Here is a 19,827-nt window from a genome sequence, read left to right as displayed (position 1 = left end):
CTTCCCAATAATGCTGTGCAAACTGATCTGAAACACATGCTCACTGGAAACCTTGGACATAATAGTGTTTTTCTAATGTAGTCACTTTCACAAGGAAAGTCCCATTTCTAGATCACTGCTGCTAAGTAAACTGGAACCCACAGCACAGAGTTTGAAAATATTTGTACTTTGATCTTTTGACCAACTTTCTGCAAATGTCACCTCTAATTTATCCTTTTACTTGTTTTTATTTTAATATTTTTACCCTAGAGTAATATACACTCCTATGTTTAAACTTTGTTATTTGAATATTTGTAAATATTCTCAAAATACTTTTGAGCCAAAGAATTGTGTATGGGCATGTGTGCATATGCATAGCCATGTAAAATGAACCTACTTGAATGTAGATAAAATTAAAATAACAAATATCCATGGACAATTATATCCTTAACCTAATGTTATAAGATTACTGTTTTACAATGTACATTTTATCAGTTGTCTGCAACATTACATTGACTACTCATGTACCATGCTCTGAACTTTTAAAATGTGCCGTGTTTTATTAATTTGCATTTATTTATTTACTTCAGTAAACCTTTGATATTTCCCCCTTGGTACTTTAAAATATTAAGATGTTGTAAAGCTCATAATGAAAGAGGAGGCAAACCTCAGTGGCTTCCAAACCTGCTGATATCTGACTCGTTACATAATAAATCTTTTTGCCATGTTTGCTATTCATCTTAAACTCTAAGCCATGATGATATTTGCTGGTATATAACAATAATTTTCTACACTGGTGGAGTTAATGGAAATAAGTAGCACTGTTTCCACAACTCTTTCCTTCTGGTGCAATTCACAGCCAGACAGTAGTCGCTTTACTAGTAAACCTGCTAGTGATCAACTTTAGCCATAACCTCATACTTCACTTTTCTACAACTGCTTTCATTGATAGTAAAACATGTTTTTTTCATTCATAGCAATGCTTCTTCTCCCTTTTCATGGCTATTTGTAAATTCAGCTCTATATCTGGTTCTGAAGGATAAATACTTCCTGGCTTGTGGACCAGGATAATTTCATAGTTGACAATGTTTTAGGAACACATAGAGTCTTGTTATGATCTGAATATCAAATACCTCCCCAAAGGCTCATGTGTTTAATAAAGGTTTGTTTGCCACCTGATGGACTTCCAACATGTGATTGGATCATGAGAGTTCTGTCTTAACCAAGCTGGACTACTAGGGGATGGGAATAGGAAGTAGGTTATCAAGAGAGTGTCCTTGAAGACTATATTTTATCTCGGACCCTTCCTCTCTATCTCTGTCTGCTTCCTGGCTACCATGATGTGAGAAGCTTCTTACCCCATACCCTTCCACTATGATGCTTCTGCTTATCATAGGCCTAAGAGCAACAAAACCATCTAATCAGGGGTTGATGCCTCTAAAATTATGAGTTCAAAATAAGTATTTCCTTAAGTTGTTTTCCATATGTTTAGTCACTTTGGTGACCTCTTGTCCAAAATATAATACATCTTCCAGAAGATATTTCTATTAAGCAAAGGGCCTTGCGAAAACGGGGTCTGCTGCAACTGGACAAGAGGTCACATGCCCATGAGCGCTGTTTAAAATTTTTTAGGTATTTCTTTCGCGTATCTGTTCCTGATAATTTACCTTCAGGAATGAAGATTATGGAGCTGTTTCTTGGTTATATCATGAAGCTGGAGGCACAGCTGATTCCAGCCTGTTGGCTCTCTGTATCTGACATATGGAAATAAGATATTATGTTGCAGAATTTTTATAATTTCCCTGAACTTAAGTTCTGCCAATGATGAAAGCTTAATAAGATATAAACAAGTGATCAGTGCCACACCTGGCATAGTGATATTAGCAAGATAATATATTGATGAAATGATTTGAGCTACTAGTGCTAAAGGCATCATAGAAATTACTCTCTTTTATTAAACCAACTAAGTCAGGCTTTCTGCAGCCCTCCCCACATAATCATCTAAAGCGACTGCTGGAATTTGCTGTCAGGCTGTCAGCCTATTAAATGTTTGCTTAGAATGATCAGAGATAACAAATACTGGAGCTACACCATAGCTGGTGTTGGGGTATATACATATCCACCAGAATGTTCCCTAAGGGTGACATCTTAGAAGGTCACATTTTCATCAGCATACAGACCATTAACATACTAGTGAGTGTCTTCAGTGACAGTGATTCCTTTGTGTGCCTGTCAGGTCCTCTCTACCACTTGTGTTTGCATGGTAATGTAATATTATTTGGACAAGTTTGACTTTTAAAAGTAAAAGAAGTCTATTAGTCCATCAGGTTCTTTCCTGACATTTTAGAGTTTGTTGCTATTTTTAAAAGTGGTAGCTGACATGGACATATTTATATTTTAATACCACATAACACACCATGGAAAGAACTAAATAAAATACAGGTCTTTGGAAATCAACGGGACCTAAGATATTCAGACTATTGAAGATACCTGGAGCCTTCTGGTTCCTATAGTACTGATTTTCACTATATAAAGACCACATAATTATTTTCACTATGTAAAGACCTCTGTAAACATTTCAAAGAGCTGGGGTTAGTTTAATGCAAGAGCACGTCTAGAATGTTCCATCTCCAGTATCTTCTTTTAAAAGGGGAAGGCCCAATCTGGGTGTCAGCCCCCCACTAACAACTTCCCTCCAACACACATCAAGTTGCTCTGGAACTAGGCTCATCATCTCCCACTAAAGCCAGACAAGATGTCCATTTAGAGGCATGGGGTTGAGGTCCACAGGCAGGCAGGCAGGCAAGTAACAGCCCCTGCTCCAGTTGTTGAAGGACCTGCATGAAGACCAAGCTGTTTATCTGCTACATATGTACAGGGGACCTGGGCTCATCTTGTGCTCACTTTGTGGTTGGTGATTCAGTCTTTGGGTGCCCCCTAGTGTCTAGGTTATTTGACTCAGTTGATCTTTCTATGGAGTCCCTGTCACCTTTGGGTCCCTCAATCCCAACTCTTCTGTAAAATTCCCTGAGCTCCATCTAATGTTTGGTTGTGAGTCTCTGCCTCTCTTTCCATTGGCTGCTGGGTGGAGTCTCTCAGAGGACAGTTATGCTAGGCTTCTGTCTGCAAGCATAACAGTGTATCAGTAAAAGTGTCAGGGATCAGTTCTTGCCCTCAATTCGGGGCAGTAATTGGCTGCCCATTCCCTCAGTCTCTGCTCTTTGTCCCTGCACATCTTGTAGACAGGACACACCTTGGGTGGAAGGTTTTGTGGGTGGGTTGCTGTCCTTATCCCTTCACTGGGAGTGCTGACTGGCTACAGCTAGGAGTCTCAATTAGAGTCACCCCCACAGACGCTCTGATGCCTTTCCACATCCCAGGTCTCTGACAAGTCCTAGCAATTGCCAACCCTTGACCACTGATCAATATCTCTTTTCTCTTTTCTGCTGTCCCTACAAATGCTCTTCCTCCCCAACCACACCCCTGCTCCTCTCTCTGTCCCCTCTTCTTCTACCTAGTTCCCTCCTTCCTTCTACCTCTGATGCCATGTATCCTTGCTCTCTCCAAGTCTATTTTATCTTGAAGGCTGTTATATTTTGTACAATATTTTTTTTTGGCATCTAATGAGATGATCATGTGGTTTTTGTTCTTTCAGTTTGTTTATATAGTAGATTATGTTAATGGATTTTCATATATTGAACCATCCCTGCATACCGGGCTATGAAGTCTACTTGATGGTGGTGAGCAGTGTTTTTGATGTGTTCTTTGATTCTGTTTGTATTTTATTTAATAATTTTGCATCAATATTCATAAAGGAAATTGGTCTGAAATTCTCTTTGTTGATTCTTGTGTGGTTTATCAGGCTGAATGGGGCCTCATAGAATGAATTTGGCAGGGTTCTTTCTATTTCTGTTTTGTGGAATAATTTGAGGAGTGTTAGCATTAATTATTCTTTGAAAGTCTGGTAGAATTCTGCACTAAAACTATCTGTCCCATGGCTATTTTTTGGTTGGGAAACTTTTAATGATTGCTTCTCTTTTCTTAGGGGTTATAGGAACTATACATTTAGTTCACCTGATCTGGATTTATTTTTGGTAATTTGTATCTATCTAGAAAATAATTCATTTCATTTAGATTTTCCAATTTTGTGGATTACAGACTTTTGAAGTAAGAATGATTATTGGTTTGTGTTTTCCTTATTGCTTCTATTTCTTTTTTCAGGTCTTAAACAGTTTCATATTTATCCTTCACCTGTTTCATTGTATTTTCTTGTAATTCTTTATATTTGTTTGCTTCTTCTTTTAATCCCTCTACCTGTTTGAATGTATTTTTCTGTATTTCCTTAAGAGATTTATTCATGTCTTATTTAAAGGCTTCTATCATCTTTATAAGATTGGATTTGAGATCCTCTTCTTGTGCTTCGGTTTCATTAGGCTATCCAGGGATTGTTGTAGCAGGATAGCTGGGCTCTGGTGGCACCATATTGCTCTGGGTCTTATTGATTATGTTCTTATTCTGTCCTTTAGGCTTCTGTTTTTCCCCGGTGTTGGTTGGATAATCCTGGGGGCAGCAGGACTTCTTGGGAAGGTGGCAAGGGCAGTGGGCCAGACAACGGAGGTCAGGGTACTGGATTTTGCTGGCTGTGCCTCAGGCAGGCCCTACTCTGCAGAATGTGTCCCGGTGAGACCCAATTGGGATGACAGGCAGATCTGACTAGGATAGGATTGGTGGAGCAGGGTTCCAAGCTGGTTAGTCTTGGGACTACCCTGAAGGTTTCCACTGGGAAACAGGATGTTCTTGGGGTCCCGCAAGACAATGGGACAATAGGTCTCAGGGGACTGTGAGCAAGTCACCTATGCAGGCTGTGTCACAAGCTGCATGTGCCCAACTGGGATGGCGGGCAGATCAAACTAGGATGAGATGGGTCAGGCAGAGCTCCAAGCTGATTAGTTTTGGTGCCCCCAAAGGTATCCATGGAGAGGCAGGACTCTCTTGGGTTCCTGCAAGGCTTTTACAGACCAAAAGGCAAGCCCAGAGCTAGACAATGGGGCTCCAGGGACCAAGTCCCTCTCACCTCTGCAGGGTGTCCCAGGTGGTAGGAAAGAAATCTTTTAAAGTGCATTGTTTTTCAGGTTTGTTGTTGTTTTTGTTTTTTCATTGTTTACTAAATTTTATACCCCCCTGCCCACTCTTTTCTCCCTCAAAAAACTCTTGGAATATTTAAGTTGTATATTTGGTCAGTTTACCCAGTTACTTAAGGGCTGATGTACTATTAGTAAAATACTTCAAGGACAAAACTTTACTCCTCAGCTTTTTAAGAAAAACATGGTGGCTGGGGTTGAAAAAATTCAGAATAAATAAATGAAAGGCACATCAGAAAGCCTGTGTTAAAAAAGAAAGGAAGAGGGAAAGAAAGAAAGAAAGAAAGAAAGAAAGAAAGAAAGAAAGAAAGAAAGAAAGAAAGAAAGAAGGAAAGGAAGGAAGGAAGGAAGGAAGGAAGGAAGGAAGGAAGGAAGAAAGAAAGAAAGAAGGAGAGAGGATAGTGGACAGAGTTTTTGATAGCTGCTCATTCCAGAAAACACAGATTCATGATTCTTTAGACAATGTTTGAGGACAAAGCTGCTTTGGATAGCAGCTGCCTTAAGTAAAACAGCAAGAAAACACAAGGTGGTGATAAGTGTGGTTGTGTTGTTTGCCACCATGGGTAAACAAGACTTGTTCTGTGAAATGGGCACACTCATCTCTTTGCCACTCCACCTCTCCCCTTGTCCAAATTCTAATCCAGATTTAGAATCTAGTACTGCCATGAATTTTGTGTACTGAAGGATTCGGGTAGGAAGAATTTCAGGAGGCTGTTGGAAGCAGTTTGGTGCCCAGATGGGAAAGCATTGGAGTTTTCCGGTGTGTCTCTCAGCATGAGCCTCCCACAAACATAATATCATCCGACAACTTTTGTCTCAGAATCCTTGCTACAACTCCAGACTTTTTACAGCAGCAACACTTAGGTGAGCCCAGCAGGCTGTATTTGATTAGGCCAGCAGGTGACTCTGGTACAGGGCTTTAAAACAACCAGGTTGAGGGACAGCTGATGACTGGAATAACTGTAGTGAAGAGTGAATTTATAAAGAACTCTAAGTACAAACCCTGTGCCTGTGTTCCCAAGATGCTATAACCTGTCATCAAGGGGCTTGCTCTGGCCTTCCTGAAGTGTCATGGTGCTTCCATCGTAATATTAATTGTCCAAAGTCCTGTGAGTACTCTCCCTGTGAGTAAGGGTTTCTTGTTTTATTTCAGTGGGTTAGATTTTTTAACTTGGAAGGTTATTCATGTCAAAGGAATCTTGGAACATAAATTGTTCTGTGTTGTTCTTTCCCTCAAAAAAGAAATGAAAGAGCTCAGGAAGATGGCTAAATTGGCTTTTCATTTAAAATGTACCTTATCTCTCTGAAAAATGCTTTTCCACAGAAAGACCTGTTTTTCTTTGTTAATTAGAGTTTGCTATCTTTTTCTAGAGGACTTGAGTTCTGTCAGACTGTGGTGTGCTAAGGACTTTTAACTTTGGACATCATACTTGGTAAAATCCAACCACGGAATTTTTAAAGGGCTGCCAGGAAACTTGAGGACCAAAGAAATTTGCATATTGCATAATTCAATTTTTAACTCAATTTTTCAATGTAATTTCCCCGATCAGAGAAAAACTTGTTATTGGACCATTTATGTTTTTAATACTTCCCTTTAAGTTATTTTTGCCAGTGTCTTAAAAAAATGCCAATCCTTCTTTGTTTTGTGCTCTTCTTTTCTTCCCCCTTTCTTTTTCAATTTTCTCTTTCTGAAGCCAGAAAAGGCTTTTAGTTTCTTTTTAAAGATTTTTTTTTCTGTCAGTGAGTGATATCTTTTTTTGGTACCTCACTGTGACTTGTAACTTACTCACTGTGTAGTTCAGGCTGGCCTTGACCTCACAGCAATCCCACTGCCTCAACACTCCAAGACCTGGTATTAAAGACATGAATCACCATTTCTGGAAAAACAACACCACCCGAAAACACTTCTTTTGAAAAGAAGTCATAACTTTAAAGGATTATGCTGAATAGGACGGTAAACTTGAAGGAGTTATAGTCAACACACTAGACGGAAGAAGAAGAAAGACTATGGCTGAAATGTTGGCAGGAACGTTGGCCAACTTTTGGAGGCAACATTGGGAACTTTAAGACAGAGAAGGAATTTTGCGTAACCAGGTATATGTGCTGGCTCTAACATTAGAAAGTTTTTCTATGGCATTCTCACTTCCTTTTCAAGTTAGTCACGTCCTATTACTTGGGCTTGAAAAAAGTTTTCTTTTATATGTATGTATGGGTGTCTTGCCTGCATCTGTCTTTGCACCAACCATGTGCTCTATACATTAGAGTCCAGAAAGCTGTGTTGGATGCGCTGGTACTAAAGTGGGAAGCCACTACAAGGGAATAGTACCTGTGTCCTCTGGAAGAGCAGCAAGTGTTTTAAATATAACCGTCTCTCCAGCCTCTTGAGGCTTATTTCCACTGAAAATCAGATTTTTAAACATTTTCAGTGCTGTTAAGGAGCAAAGAGAAATCTATATGTAACATGAACTGAATCTCACTCAGGAAATGAGAACCCTAAACATAATGTTTACACTTTTAATTCATCTGCATTAACTATGGAAGAATACTCTGTTACATTAAAATACCATAATTTATTTATCTATTTATATGGTAAAAGATGTTTTGTTTAAATTTAGTTTGTATTCACATAATTAATGAACATTATGTATAATGTCCTTTTAAAATTATTTTTTATTTTTGAGATTACTATATAATAACATTTCTCTCTTCCTTTTCCTCCCTTCAAGCTCTCATATATATCCCTCCTTGCTCATTTTCAAATTCATGGTGTCTTTTTTTTTTCATTAATTGTTTTTACCTATATATGCATATACATACGTATTTAAAGTATAACAATATATCGTTCTAAGTCTGTATAATGCTACTGCGTGCATATTTTCAGGGTTGAACATTTGATACTGGATAACCAGTTGGAGTGCTCCTCCTGGGCAAGACTTCTTCAGACCTCAGCACTCTTTAGTTACCTACAGAGCTTTAGAAAAGCAACTGAGTAAAATTGGAATCCCTGGGTACCAGGCTGTGAATGTTCTCGCAGATTTTGCCAGATGGATTTCCAAGTGGTTGTGATATATATTCTAGAGTATATACAATTTCCCTTTTTGTTAGGTTATCTGTTTAGGATACCATATTGGTGAGATTTCACAGGTAAAGCTTTCCTGTCATATATAAAAGACACTATCTCAAAGCATATTTCCTGGTCTTCTGGCTCTACAGTCTTCACCCTGAAATGTTTCCTGAGCCTCCGGAGTAGGGGTTATGCTGTAGATATAGCTATTGGGGAGTGGGTACCCAGAGTCAGTTGTTCTCTGTAATTATCTCTTTGTGCTGCAGAAAGAAGCATCTTTGAGGAAGGGTAAGAGCTATACCTATCTGTGGGTACAAGGCTGAGCATTTAGAATGCAGTTAGAAATTATACCTGTTCAGGAAAGTGGCAGCAATCACATCTCCTCAGTTGGCTAGGTTTACAGTGTCTGCCGTGAATTCCCTTCTGTTAAGCAGGCCTCAAGTCCAGTGGAAAGACTGTTGGTTACTTTTAGTGCCACTATTGCACCTTTTGGAATATCTATACTGCTTCTAGTGATTGTTGTGTTATGTAGGTGTTCTTCTGGGAAAGACAGTTGATTGCTTTTTTTTCCCCTTGGCATTTTGCACAGCTCCTTGCAGTACTCTGAGACCTAATACTTAGGGAGGAGGCTTCCAGGTCAATTTTTCCTCTCTCCGAAGTGTCTGGTGTCTTTACAATAGGATCTTACCTTCTATTTCTAGGAGGCAGCCAAGGGCAACAGCAGTAGTTTATATTGTTAGGGTGTTTTTGGTCTCATCTGTCCAGCAACTTAAAAGAAGGTTTTCTGTGCTTATCACTGGGATTTTGCTAGCTAGTTTATGGCTTTGAGTGGCATAACTTCATTTAAACCAAGTACATATATAATTTATATACAAAATTTTAAGTAAACATAAAATAATATGATTCCCTATGGTCTTTTCAAACAGCTTTAGTATTATTTATCCCTCCATCCTCTGTATTCCCTTCCCTCTCCCCAGGTCAGGTATTTCCCCCACAACTTCCGTCTTTTGCCCATTTCCCACCACAGCATCTGTGGTGCATACCTTTAATCCCAGTGATTGAAAGGTAGAGGGAGGTGGATCTCTTTGAGTACAAGGCCACTCTTGTTTACATAGTGAGTTTTAGTTCAGATAGGGTTACACTGGAAAACACTGATGAGGTGAAGGGGGTTTTAATGTTTTTCACATGGACAACCAACAATTCATGACTTCTACATTGCTCTTCACGGCTGCCTCTGTCAGGTGGATATGAAGATATCATAGGTGTGCAATTCCTTTTGGGGTCTCAATTCTGCATCCTTGGTTTATTTCTGTTCTGATTTCACATTGTATTAATTAGGACACATTTATAATAAATGCTGTTAGTTGGTAGGCAGTGAGCATTATCGTGTTCCTCTTTTGGTTTATTGTTAACATTCTTCTTAAGTCTTTGCAGAGACAAAAACTTGTTTTAAAATGGCATGCTTCAAAAACAGCATATTGTGTATGATAGCTGTTAGAACTAAGTGGTGAGTCCCAAACAAATCACACTGTGCAGCAGGTCTCACATGGGAGGTTTATTGGGAGGGGGAAATAGAGGCAGCCTTTGGGAGAGGAAGAAGAGAAGGGGAGCTCAGGGAGAACAAAACTTTTACTGGGCCCGTGGTACATGAGCAAAGGGACATGCAACAGGGGTTGTGGCACATGTGCAAAGAAAGGGACAGACACAGGAGAACCGCTGTTGCCTCTTGGGCTGCTAAAGATGTGTCTTGTTGCTGGATCCCTTGAGAGATGTTTATAAAGATGCCTAATTTTCATGAAATCGCTTCTAGCTGTCCATGGATGTGCCTGATTGCCAACATTAGCTATAACAATTTTGATTTTTCAACTAAAAATAAAATGGAAAAGTTACATATATATACATATATATGTAAATTTTCTTGGGATTGCATTGGTGTATAGAAGAATTTGAAAGAAAAATTCATATTTTTATATGTAATTTTCTAGTAGTCAGATATACTTTATTAAAGTGTCAAAATACTATGCTATGTCTTATCTTTGACACATTCACTGATTATTTTACACTGACTCACAAATGAATGCTTTACCAGGGTAAATTCTTTGTGATTATTCCAGAATTTTCATTAAAGAAACTGCTAACACACATTTAAGGATACCTACCAGAATAAGAGACATATGTAGATGTTATTACATGAAGTTTTCTGTTTAAATATGAACAAGCATTTTTAGATGTTTCCTCTGCCAACTTACTTATATGTACTTACAATAAATATGCCTCTATTTGCTTTGTAGGTGGCAAAATGCTAATCAGTGAAAGAGCCTATTATTGGCCACGAGGAATTGGTCGAAGTAGATCTGAAGGGAATTTGATTGACATGGAAGCCTCGAAACTCTCAAAACATCACAATATTACAGGTACAGGAATTTGTAATATGACAATGTTTCTATGTAAATAAATCAAATAATTTCTGTTATGTATGGAATGTTTGCCTCTATAAAGTACAATGGAAGATTTGCAAAATCATCAAGTACAAGTTCTATCACAGAATAGAATATCATTAAAAATAAATTTCTTCTTAAGAAAATACATTAATAGGGGCTAGAGAGATGCCTCACTGGGTATAATGATTGCCACGTAAGCAAGAGGACAAGGCTTTGTTTTTTCCAGTATGCATTAAAAGCCATGCATGGGTATGTATTTGTAATCCCAGAACTAGGGATCAGAGACTGGCAGATACCTGAAGCTTACTGCCCAGCAACTATAACTAATCAGTGAACTCCAGCTTCAATGCTATCTCGAAATGAGGTGAAGTGTCATAGAGGAATATGTTGACTTCTGGCCTCCATATGTAGATATAATTGTGTGCACACCCCCTGTACATACACATATACAACACACACACAAACACACATACACAAATAAAGAAAGCACATTCACAGATTAAAACAGATATCAAAAAGAGGCACAAATTGACAAATGAATAGTATATCCTACAAATATTGTAAACTTGGGAGGTTGGTGATGAAGATAAATAGGGACAGAGAAGCCTAATCTTCGTGGAGCAAAAGCTAATTGACCTGATAGTAAAAGAGAAAAAAAATGAGTTTTGAGAGAGTTGGGGATTTGTAGTAATAAGGAAAATACTATTTCTGTTTTCCAAACCCTTTTCATAAGTAGCATAACTCATTTAAGTCAAGATAAAAGTTCTACAAATAGTAGGAAAAAAGTAACAATTTTCTGAAACTTTTTTTTTCTAGAGAACTTCAGATAACTCAATTGTCTATGATGTTTTTCATTACCCCTAAAGCAATATCAAATGTACAAAGTCCTCAAGTTTGTGACTAGTACTTTTATGAAAGAGTCAAACAAATTCTACTCTAAACATGAAATGATCCTGATACTACAGGATGCATTAGGAATGTTTTCTGTGTTATTCTCTCCCTTTCCAAAGATTACATCCCATTCTTTACCAATTACCATCTCTCAAAAGTCCAGTAAATTACTTCAGGCAATAAATTCATGGGGAATCTGTTTTCTCACTATGTCTCCTATACACATGCAAAATATATTGTTAAATCTATCAATAAGGGGTTGGGGATTTAGCTCAGCGGTAGAGCACTTGCCTAGCAAGCGCAAGCCCCTGGGTTCAGTCCCCAGCTCCGAAGGAAAAAAAAAAAAAGAAAAAAAGAAAAAAAGAAAAAAAAATCTATCAATACAATGTGACCAGAAAATGAATAAATAATGATGATAGCTCAGAAGACTATTTTCAAAACTATTTCAATTGTGTATGGACATGTTTGACATTTCTTAGATATCATTTGAAAAGAAACACATCAAATTAATATATAATGTGATTAACAGCTCAATGTTTAGGAAAACTTGATATTGCCTGTTTTTTCAGGAGTTTACTTTGGGTAAATGAAACATAAGATAATAAGGTGTAACTTTATGCTAGCATAACTAAATGTATTAAATGCATTATTAATGTATTGTTATATGTAACTATCAACATTTATTTACTTTATATTTTATGATACCTTAAGATAAAATTAATATACCTCTACTCAAAATGACTCTATATAAAATGCCCCTTTCCTCATTATAAAAAAAATTGATGATTTATTCCTGAGCTTGTAGTAGACATCAGCCCAAAGTAAGTTTTGAGTTTTTAAGGTATGAAGAAATTAATCATAGTTGTATCTTAGACTCTTACTTCATTTTATCTTTGTTTTGTTTTTGTTTAAATAACAAGCATGGCAAGGACGAGGCTTGCCTCACAACTGGCCAGATGCTTCTACTCTCCATGGTGATAGAGATGCCAAAGCTACAAATCCATTCTGGAGTGAACTGTCTGCCTCAAACCCATTTCTGGAGGACATCACACAGCTAAGAAATAACAAAAAGAAAGATAACATGTCTATATTGAAGGAAGATCCTTTCCTTTTTTTAAGACAAATAGAAATAGGAAATTCTTTTGATTCCTCTGGTGATGAACTAGATATGGATCAGGGGCTTAAGTCATCTTCCTCAAGGACGTCAGGAAGGTCTAAGAGTGTTTCAGAGTTCCTGGATGTCTTAGGTAGTACGACACACACTCACCACAGTATACAAAGCTCTGATCAGATCCTAGTACAAGACTTAGAATGGCTTCAAAACGACCGGGAGGCATACAAAATGGCTTGGCTAAGTCAACGTCAGCTGGCTCGCTCTTGCCTAGATCTGAATACAATTAATCAGAGTCCTGGGTGGGCTCAAACACAAACTGCAGAGACCATTGCAGTTTGTACATTAAATCACCAAGGAGGGTCAGTTCAGTTACCTGACTCAGACATCACTGTTCATGTACCTCAAGGACACGTAGCTATAGGAGAATTCCAGGAGGTATCTCTGAGAGCATTCCTGGATCCTCCACCAAAGCTGAACCATGATCTCTCCTGTACTATAAGCCCTCTCTTGGAAATCAGGTTAAGCAACCTGAATACCATGGAAGCTATTTTGTTGGAGATGAAAACTGGAACAGAAGTGAAAACAGATCCTCTGAGCCAAGTCATGACAAAAATAGTGTGTTTACACAGCCTGGACAGAGAAGGCCCTTTCCAAGAGCTAAACAACTGCTATGTCTACAAAGATACCATCCAAGCTAAGCTTCTTGATCTGAGCCACGTAATGTATATAGTCATAGCTGCACAAGCTACGATCATTCAGCCACCAGCTGCTACTATTTGGGATTATATCCACAAAACCACCTCCATTGGAATTTATGGACCCAAACATCTCCATCCAAGCTTTACTGCTGTTTTCACTGTTTGTGGACACAACTATGTGCCAGGAAAGTTTACCGTCTCTGACATTAGGAAGGGTGGAAAAAACACATCTCCAGTCGTATTTCACCTCTGGGGGAAGCATTCGTTTTCACTTGACAAGCCACAAGATTTAATTATTTCAGCTTTTTCATGTGATCCTGACTTTGAAGTAAAGGAAGAGGGAGAAAGAAAAGTAATTGCGCAAGGGCAATTGGAAGCAGGTGCGCTAGTACATCAACAAGTTTTCTTTTCTTCAGTTGACCACAGAGAGATGCACTTGTTTGTTTTCCGGGTTGAGGTAAAGGCCCCCAGTGGAAAACCAGTCACACAGTTCTTTGTCACTTCACCTGATCCAGCCCCAAATCTAAAAAGTTTCTCATATCTGCCAGACATTTTCCAGAAGAAGAGAGAAGATAGGAGAGCGTCTTTACTGTCATCAGGACTTGTTAAGTATCCCACATTCCAAAATAAAAACTTGAACTTTACCAGTTATGGGGTCACACTGAAGACAGTACTGAGGCAAAGTAAGATTGACTATTTACTTGAGTATTTAAAGGGGGACACAATTGCCCTCCTTGGCGAAGGTACGGTAAGGGCCATCGGTCAGTACAAAGTGAAAGAATGGTACGTAGGAGTCCTCCGAGGTAAGATCGGACTTGTGCATTGCAAAAATGTCAAGGTGATTTCCAAAGAACAAGTGATGTCTATGTCTGATGGCATTTTGACAACCAAGAATCTTCTGGAACAAATTGCCTTGCCATTTAAAAATCTGACTTACGTATACTCCGTTGTATTGACTTTGGTGTCAGAAAAAGTTGACGACTGGCAAGTTTTAGCTAATGTACTGGGTTACTCAAATCTGGCACAGGAAGATTTTGATAGAATTCAAGCTGACAAGGAACCAGAAAGGGTTTCTTACGTTGTCAAGAAGTTAAAGGAAGATTGCCATGAAGATAGAAATACCAGGAAGTTTCTTTATGAACTGATTGTGGTGAGTATTGGTTGATCATAAGAATTCACTTTAGAGAATTTGATAAACTTGAAGATATTTATAACAAAAATGAGAGGTGAAATGAACAACTAGAGGTCTCAAATACATTAAAGCTATTGGACAGCAAATAGGGAACTTTTCCTGCAAGGTCTTAGCTTTAGATTCATGATCTAAGAGTTAATTGTGATCTTTTTTCTCAGAAAATTGGTCTGTAAGGATAATCTAAAGATCACATTTGAGTTGGGCCTTTTCTTTTGAACTCAAGAAATTATTTCTTCTTTTATGAAATATTTGGATGGACCTTCATATATCACAGGAGCTCCATAACATGAAAGTAAAGAACAAAAACCAAAACTACCCAGACTTACCTGAGACTAATTTTTGAGTGTTCATTTTCTTTGAACACATAAACATTATCTATTTATTAGTTTAATGTTCTTTTATATGTATTACTTCATGACTCCAGTAATGATTCCGCTAATACTTTATTTAATGTTCTAATAGAATTCTCAAGGGTAAACTCTTTCCAGAATGTATTGAGCCCAATTAAAAACCTCGTGGAGAGTTATAAAAAAAAACACTGGTTTTAAAACAGAAATTCAATGTTATAGTAATAAAATATCAAAATGATATTTCCAAAGAACATTAAAGCAAGGCTGTATGCATGTAGCCAATAATTTCTAAATGCTAAATGCTAATACATTCTTCAAATAGTGTGTGTATATGTGTTTGGTGGTGCTTAAATGCTTTGTAAGTACATGTTAGTTTCTGGTTTGAATAGCATAACTATCAAAACAGTGCTCATAAGTACAAAAATGGGCAGTTGGCAGAGACATGTAAAAAAGTAAATTCTAATGAATCAGAAAACAGCAGATGAAAAATAGTGGATGAATTCAATGTGTGACATGAATAATAATTTTCATGTTAAAGAAATATACGAACAACCAAGAGTAGTTAAAACTATAGCGTTTTAACGTCTAGTTGGCTAGTAGACAGTTTTATTATAGTATGCTGTGTTCTTAGTGACTATGGGCCAAGTGACTGAATACTAGAAACTGCTCTGCCCAGTATAAGCCACACATTCATTTTCTAATTCCTTCTTTTTGTAACTTGGATGTTGAGCACAGACTGCAGAACTAAAAACAAAAAAAAAAGTTTTCTTTTTTTTTCTTAGCAGCTGAAAATAAGTTATCTTGGCTTAACAACCTGAACATTTAGGTCTGATCATACCAGAAGTTTGGAGAGGGAGTAATAAATCATAGAATGCCCTGATTAAACAATCTGGTGAAGACCCATTCAATTAATGCTAAGCCTCAGTGGTGCCATTAAGACACCCTTCTGAAGGAGAGTTAGGCCTGGCCATCTGTTAACAAAGCAATTGATCCTTCTGTGGAATAGAGTTAAATATTCAAACATTCTTTGTGTCAGTGTAAATTTTTCTTGCTCTGTATCTTGATGGGCCAAGTTGAGAAGTTAAGAGTGATTGCCCTTTTCTACCTAATATATGACATTTCTGAAAGTCCTTTAGAATGTGATTTTTATCTTAATTCTAGAAGACTAGGCAGAATTGTATTGTCACCATATCCATTATAAAAATCACTGCAAAGATGCAGCAAATATTTCTTATGAAATTGTATTTTGCCATGGAAAAGCCATGCCAGGAAAACTGTCATGTACTTTGGAGGCCTGCTGACCTGGTATTGCTTCTTACTTGAACCACCACTGATCAGTAAAAATAGAGAGGTCAATAGAACTTATGTCTACAGTCCATGAGCTGTACTTCTAAATACAGATCTCATGGGGATATACACAGTGCATTTTAATTGGTGCTTTCTTTTTTAATTCAACTTTATTTCTTTCATATAGGTAGATAAAACCCCTAGGTACCCTTGCATAATGAGGAATGACCAAGCATGTTTACTGACTTACACACACACACACACACACACACACACACACACACACACACACACATTTAAAATATCCTCAAAGCATAAAAGAAACTCTTAGATTTGCCTGAAACAAGGAAGAAGTGTGAGCAATAAATGAAGAAATAGTCTGATAGCATTCCTCTTTCCCATTGTATAAGAGTGTTCACCTTTATTACCTTTTGGTTTATGTTAACAGAATCACATTAGGAGTGATTTAAATTCAGAAACTTCCTTAGCTTTGTTCAAAATTAGAGGGGTATCATATGTCTATTCAATAAACATAATTCTAGAAAATTTTAAATTACATCTTGATGAAATAGATTCTGTATTAATCCTCTGGTAAGGCAAGGAATACGTTTTTTTTTTGAAAATGAGTAATTACCTCTAGATTCAGAAATTATTAATTGCCAGAGTCATCAGTATTAATAAAAAGGTGGATATTGTTCCATTAACAGTTAAAGGAATTAAGACATATATGTAAAGTGGCTTATCCATGATCCCATAGTTAGCTACTGAAACTATACTAACATCCCCCTAATTCTAGTATAGTTATGACCACTGTAGTTGCTTGTTGAATTTTCTTAAATGTGAATCAGCATTCTGAGTTTTAAAATCTCAACTATATGTGTGGTGGGGAAAGGAATTCCGACTTCTAGAACACATAATGCAAATTATAGTTTAGAAGGAAAAATCAATGAGTTGTTTCTAAATATGATACATACTTGCTGCCCCAGGCTCTGCTAAAAATGGACTGCCAAGGATTAGTGGCACGTCTTATCCAAGAGGCTGTTATTTTGACGTCAGCTGTAAAGCTTGGAAGAGGCTGGAGGGAACTTGCTGAGAAGTCTGCAGGACTCACTAAGCATCAGATGCAGGCGTATGAAAATCCTCACAGAGGGAAATCTGGAGAAGTTTCAGCAGAGGTAAGCCTTTCATATATTCCATTTAATGGTGTCAGACTATGGGCAAGTAAAAAAAATGAGAGTTAGTCTTCTCCATATTCGTGAATTAATTAAAAGAACATTGAGGGAGACCTACTAACTGAAGTTACCACCTGGAAGTAATCCTGTTGGAAGTGTCTGAAATATATGGTCCCCACTTATAAAAAGCACATTTGTATTTCTCCCGTTGGATTTCATATTAACATGGCTTTTGATCAAATTAATCCATTACATCGAAACAGTGAGGATACAAGGCCACAAGAATGGAAGTCATAGATGAGGTATATTTTGGAGTCAAGCAATAATATCAATCAAGTCAACCCACACAAGATACACTAATCAATATCAGTATACACACTTAATCATTTATTTTCTTTTTTTTTTTTTTTTTTTTTTTTTTCCGGAGCTGGGGACCGAACCAGGGCCTTGCGCTTCCTAAGCGCTCTACCACTGAGCTAAATCCCCAACCCACACTTAATCATTTATGACAAACAATAAATGCTTGATGATGAATATGAGGAGAGTGGCTGATGTGGGGTTGCTGGAAATAACTGACAAGAGATATCAAAGAGCCGTGTCATCTCCTGGAAATCTATGCACAGTAAGAATATAAATATCATACACAGAACAAAAGCATTGAATGCAAAGATATTCATCAGAAAACCCACTTGTACCAGCAGTATTATTACATGGATTCTGTTATGCACATAGCTTATACACATTTCTTCAGATTTCCATAAAAGCAATGTGATCTGATTTAAAATATTTACAGTGATGAAATATTTTTTTTAAAGTTAAAGTATTTTTTAAAATGTTAGAACTTTTCCAAGATATTTCACTTAAGGCCAATATTCTCTGTTTTGAGATGATGATGTTAGAAGCACCAGCTATATACATGTTCTTTGTCATTTTGAGTCATACAGGTGGATATTTACTTGTGAGATTTCTCTTCTTACTGTGAAGCAACCATTCTGTTCAGTGAGCAGGTTGCAGGCGTTCTAGGAGGTGTTCAATCAAGTCAGTTAATGCCTTCCAGCAGGTGTCAGCTGCTGAATCCCTGAAACCCAGCCCACAGGCAAGGACCCATAAACAAAATTCTATACAGGAGCAGCCACAGACTGGACACATATGTCCTACTTATCAGCTACATGTATGTCTGTAAACCTAGAAGGGAATTACAGCCTATTAATGAGCAGACTCTAGTGTGAGCATAACACACAAGATGAAAACGTAGGCTGAGAAAAGAGTATCATGAAAATTGTGCTGCTGTGGTCCTGGCATTTCAGTTACATACCAATTACAAAGCTATCTAATTGAAAGCTTCACTTGTTTTGTCTGCATAGAGACTTATTTTTTAAGAATTTTGTTTAGACTTACTGGAGAGCTGTTTACCCTGCCAGCCCTCCTAAGCATCTGGATTCTCTCTGTGTTTATTGTCTATCTTCCTAAAATCTTGATGCAGGCCTATTTTCCATTATTTACTTTCACACAGCCCGAATCATAAGTGCCTATGTCTATGTCTGAGACTGATAAAATCTCAGAAGCATAAGAAAAAGCCCCTAGATGTTTTCTAAAGACAACAGTTCAATTCCTTTTAATACTAACAACTAGAATCTGACCCATGTTATCACCTAGGTAAAATTCCAAGGCATTTTGGCTTGAAGTCATTCTAAATGTCCTATAGCTAATTTCACCAGTTAGGCCACTTAAAGGGACAATGTATGCTAATTTACATATTTTTAAAATGTCCTTGAGTTTTATTCTCCTTGAAAAAAGATGGATCTTAAACATTATCAATTTGACAAGTCAGGGAACTGTTTTATAAATAGTTCTGAGTGAAAGTGCTGTGGGTGAACTGGCTTTGGGGTGAGGAAACACCACTTTAATGTTCCTTCCTGCTTTGTTTCTTTACTATCATTCACTCCAGCAGATCTCCTGAGAGGTCAATACCCACACTTGCCTGTTTTCCCTCTTTTTCAACTTGTTTTTCTTCTTTTTGTTTACTTTTAACATGTTCCGTAATTACTTGGTACCTATAAGGACTACTCACTGTTTTAGGAATAATATCGAAAGTATGGTATTTAAAGTAACAAAACATATGAGGGCCACAAAAATTTCACCTAGCATGTAAGAATGACTACTAAAATTACTTCAAGACTGAGCACTCAACTCTGCACACCACCCGGAGTCCAACTTCTTGGGTTCAGGGCTGGAGGTTTAGGCTACTCACTTCCTCTTTCCTTTTTTATTTTCCTCTTTTCAAGAGACTATTGTGGCAAGGGATTAATTTAGAAACTCACAAAATTAGCATACAAAAGAAACCAGTTGATAGAACTACTGGAAGCCTCTCCTCCTGGCCACAGAATCTGTGTGAGGGGAAAAACACAGTCATCAGAACTGGAAGGAAAATGCTGTTTCACTGACTCTCATGACCTTCGGCTCTAACGTTCCCCAGCCCTCTGGCCTACTTCTCTTCT

At 37.6% G+C, this 19,827-nt stretch overlaps 1 protein-coding gene across 1 annotated transcript in view; it reads left to right on the top strand.

Annotated features, from left to right (window-relative positions):
* Macc1 (MET transcriptional regulator MACC1) overlaps positions 1-19,827 on the top strand; it is a 43,119-nt gene that overhangs the window by 11,929 nt on the left and 11,363 nt on the right. The window contains exons 3-5 of the mRNA XM_032908871.1: positions 10,476-10,598; positions 12,437-14,478; positions 17,144-17,332. Coding sequence (XP_032764762.1) covers positions 10,476-10,598; positions 12,437-14,478; positions 17,144-17,332 — 2,354 coding nt within the window. The remainder of the gene's footprint in view (positions 1-10,475; positions 10,599-12,436; positions 14,479-17,143; positions 17,333-19,827) is intronic.

Source organism: Rattus rattus, chromosome 7 (genome assembly GCF_011064425.1).
Source record: "Rattus rattus isolate New Zealand chromosome 7, Rrattus_CSIRO_v1, whole genome shotgun sequence".
Taxonomy (NCBI): domain Eukaryota; kingdom Metazoa; phylum Chordata; class Mammalia; order Rodentia; family Muridae; genus Rattus; species Rattus rattus.
Note: the sequence above shows the minus strand (reverse complement) of the source record. Positions and strands in the feature narration are given on the sequence as shown.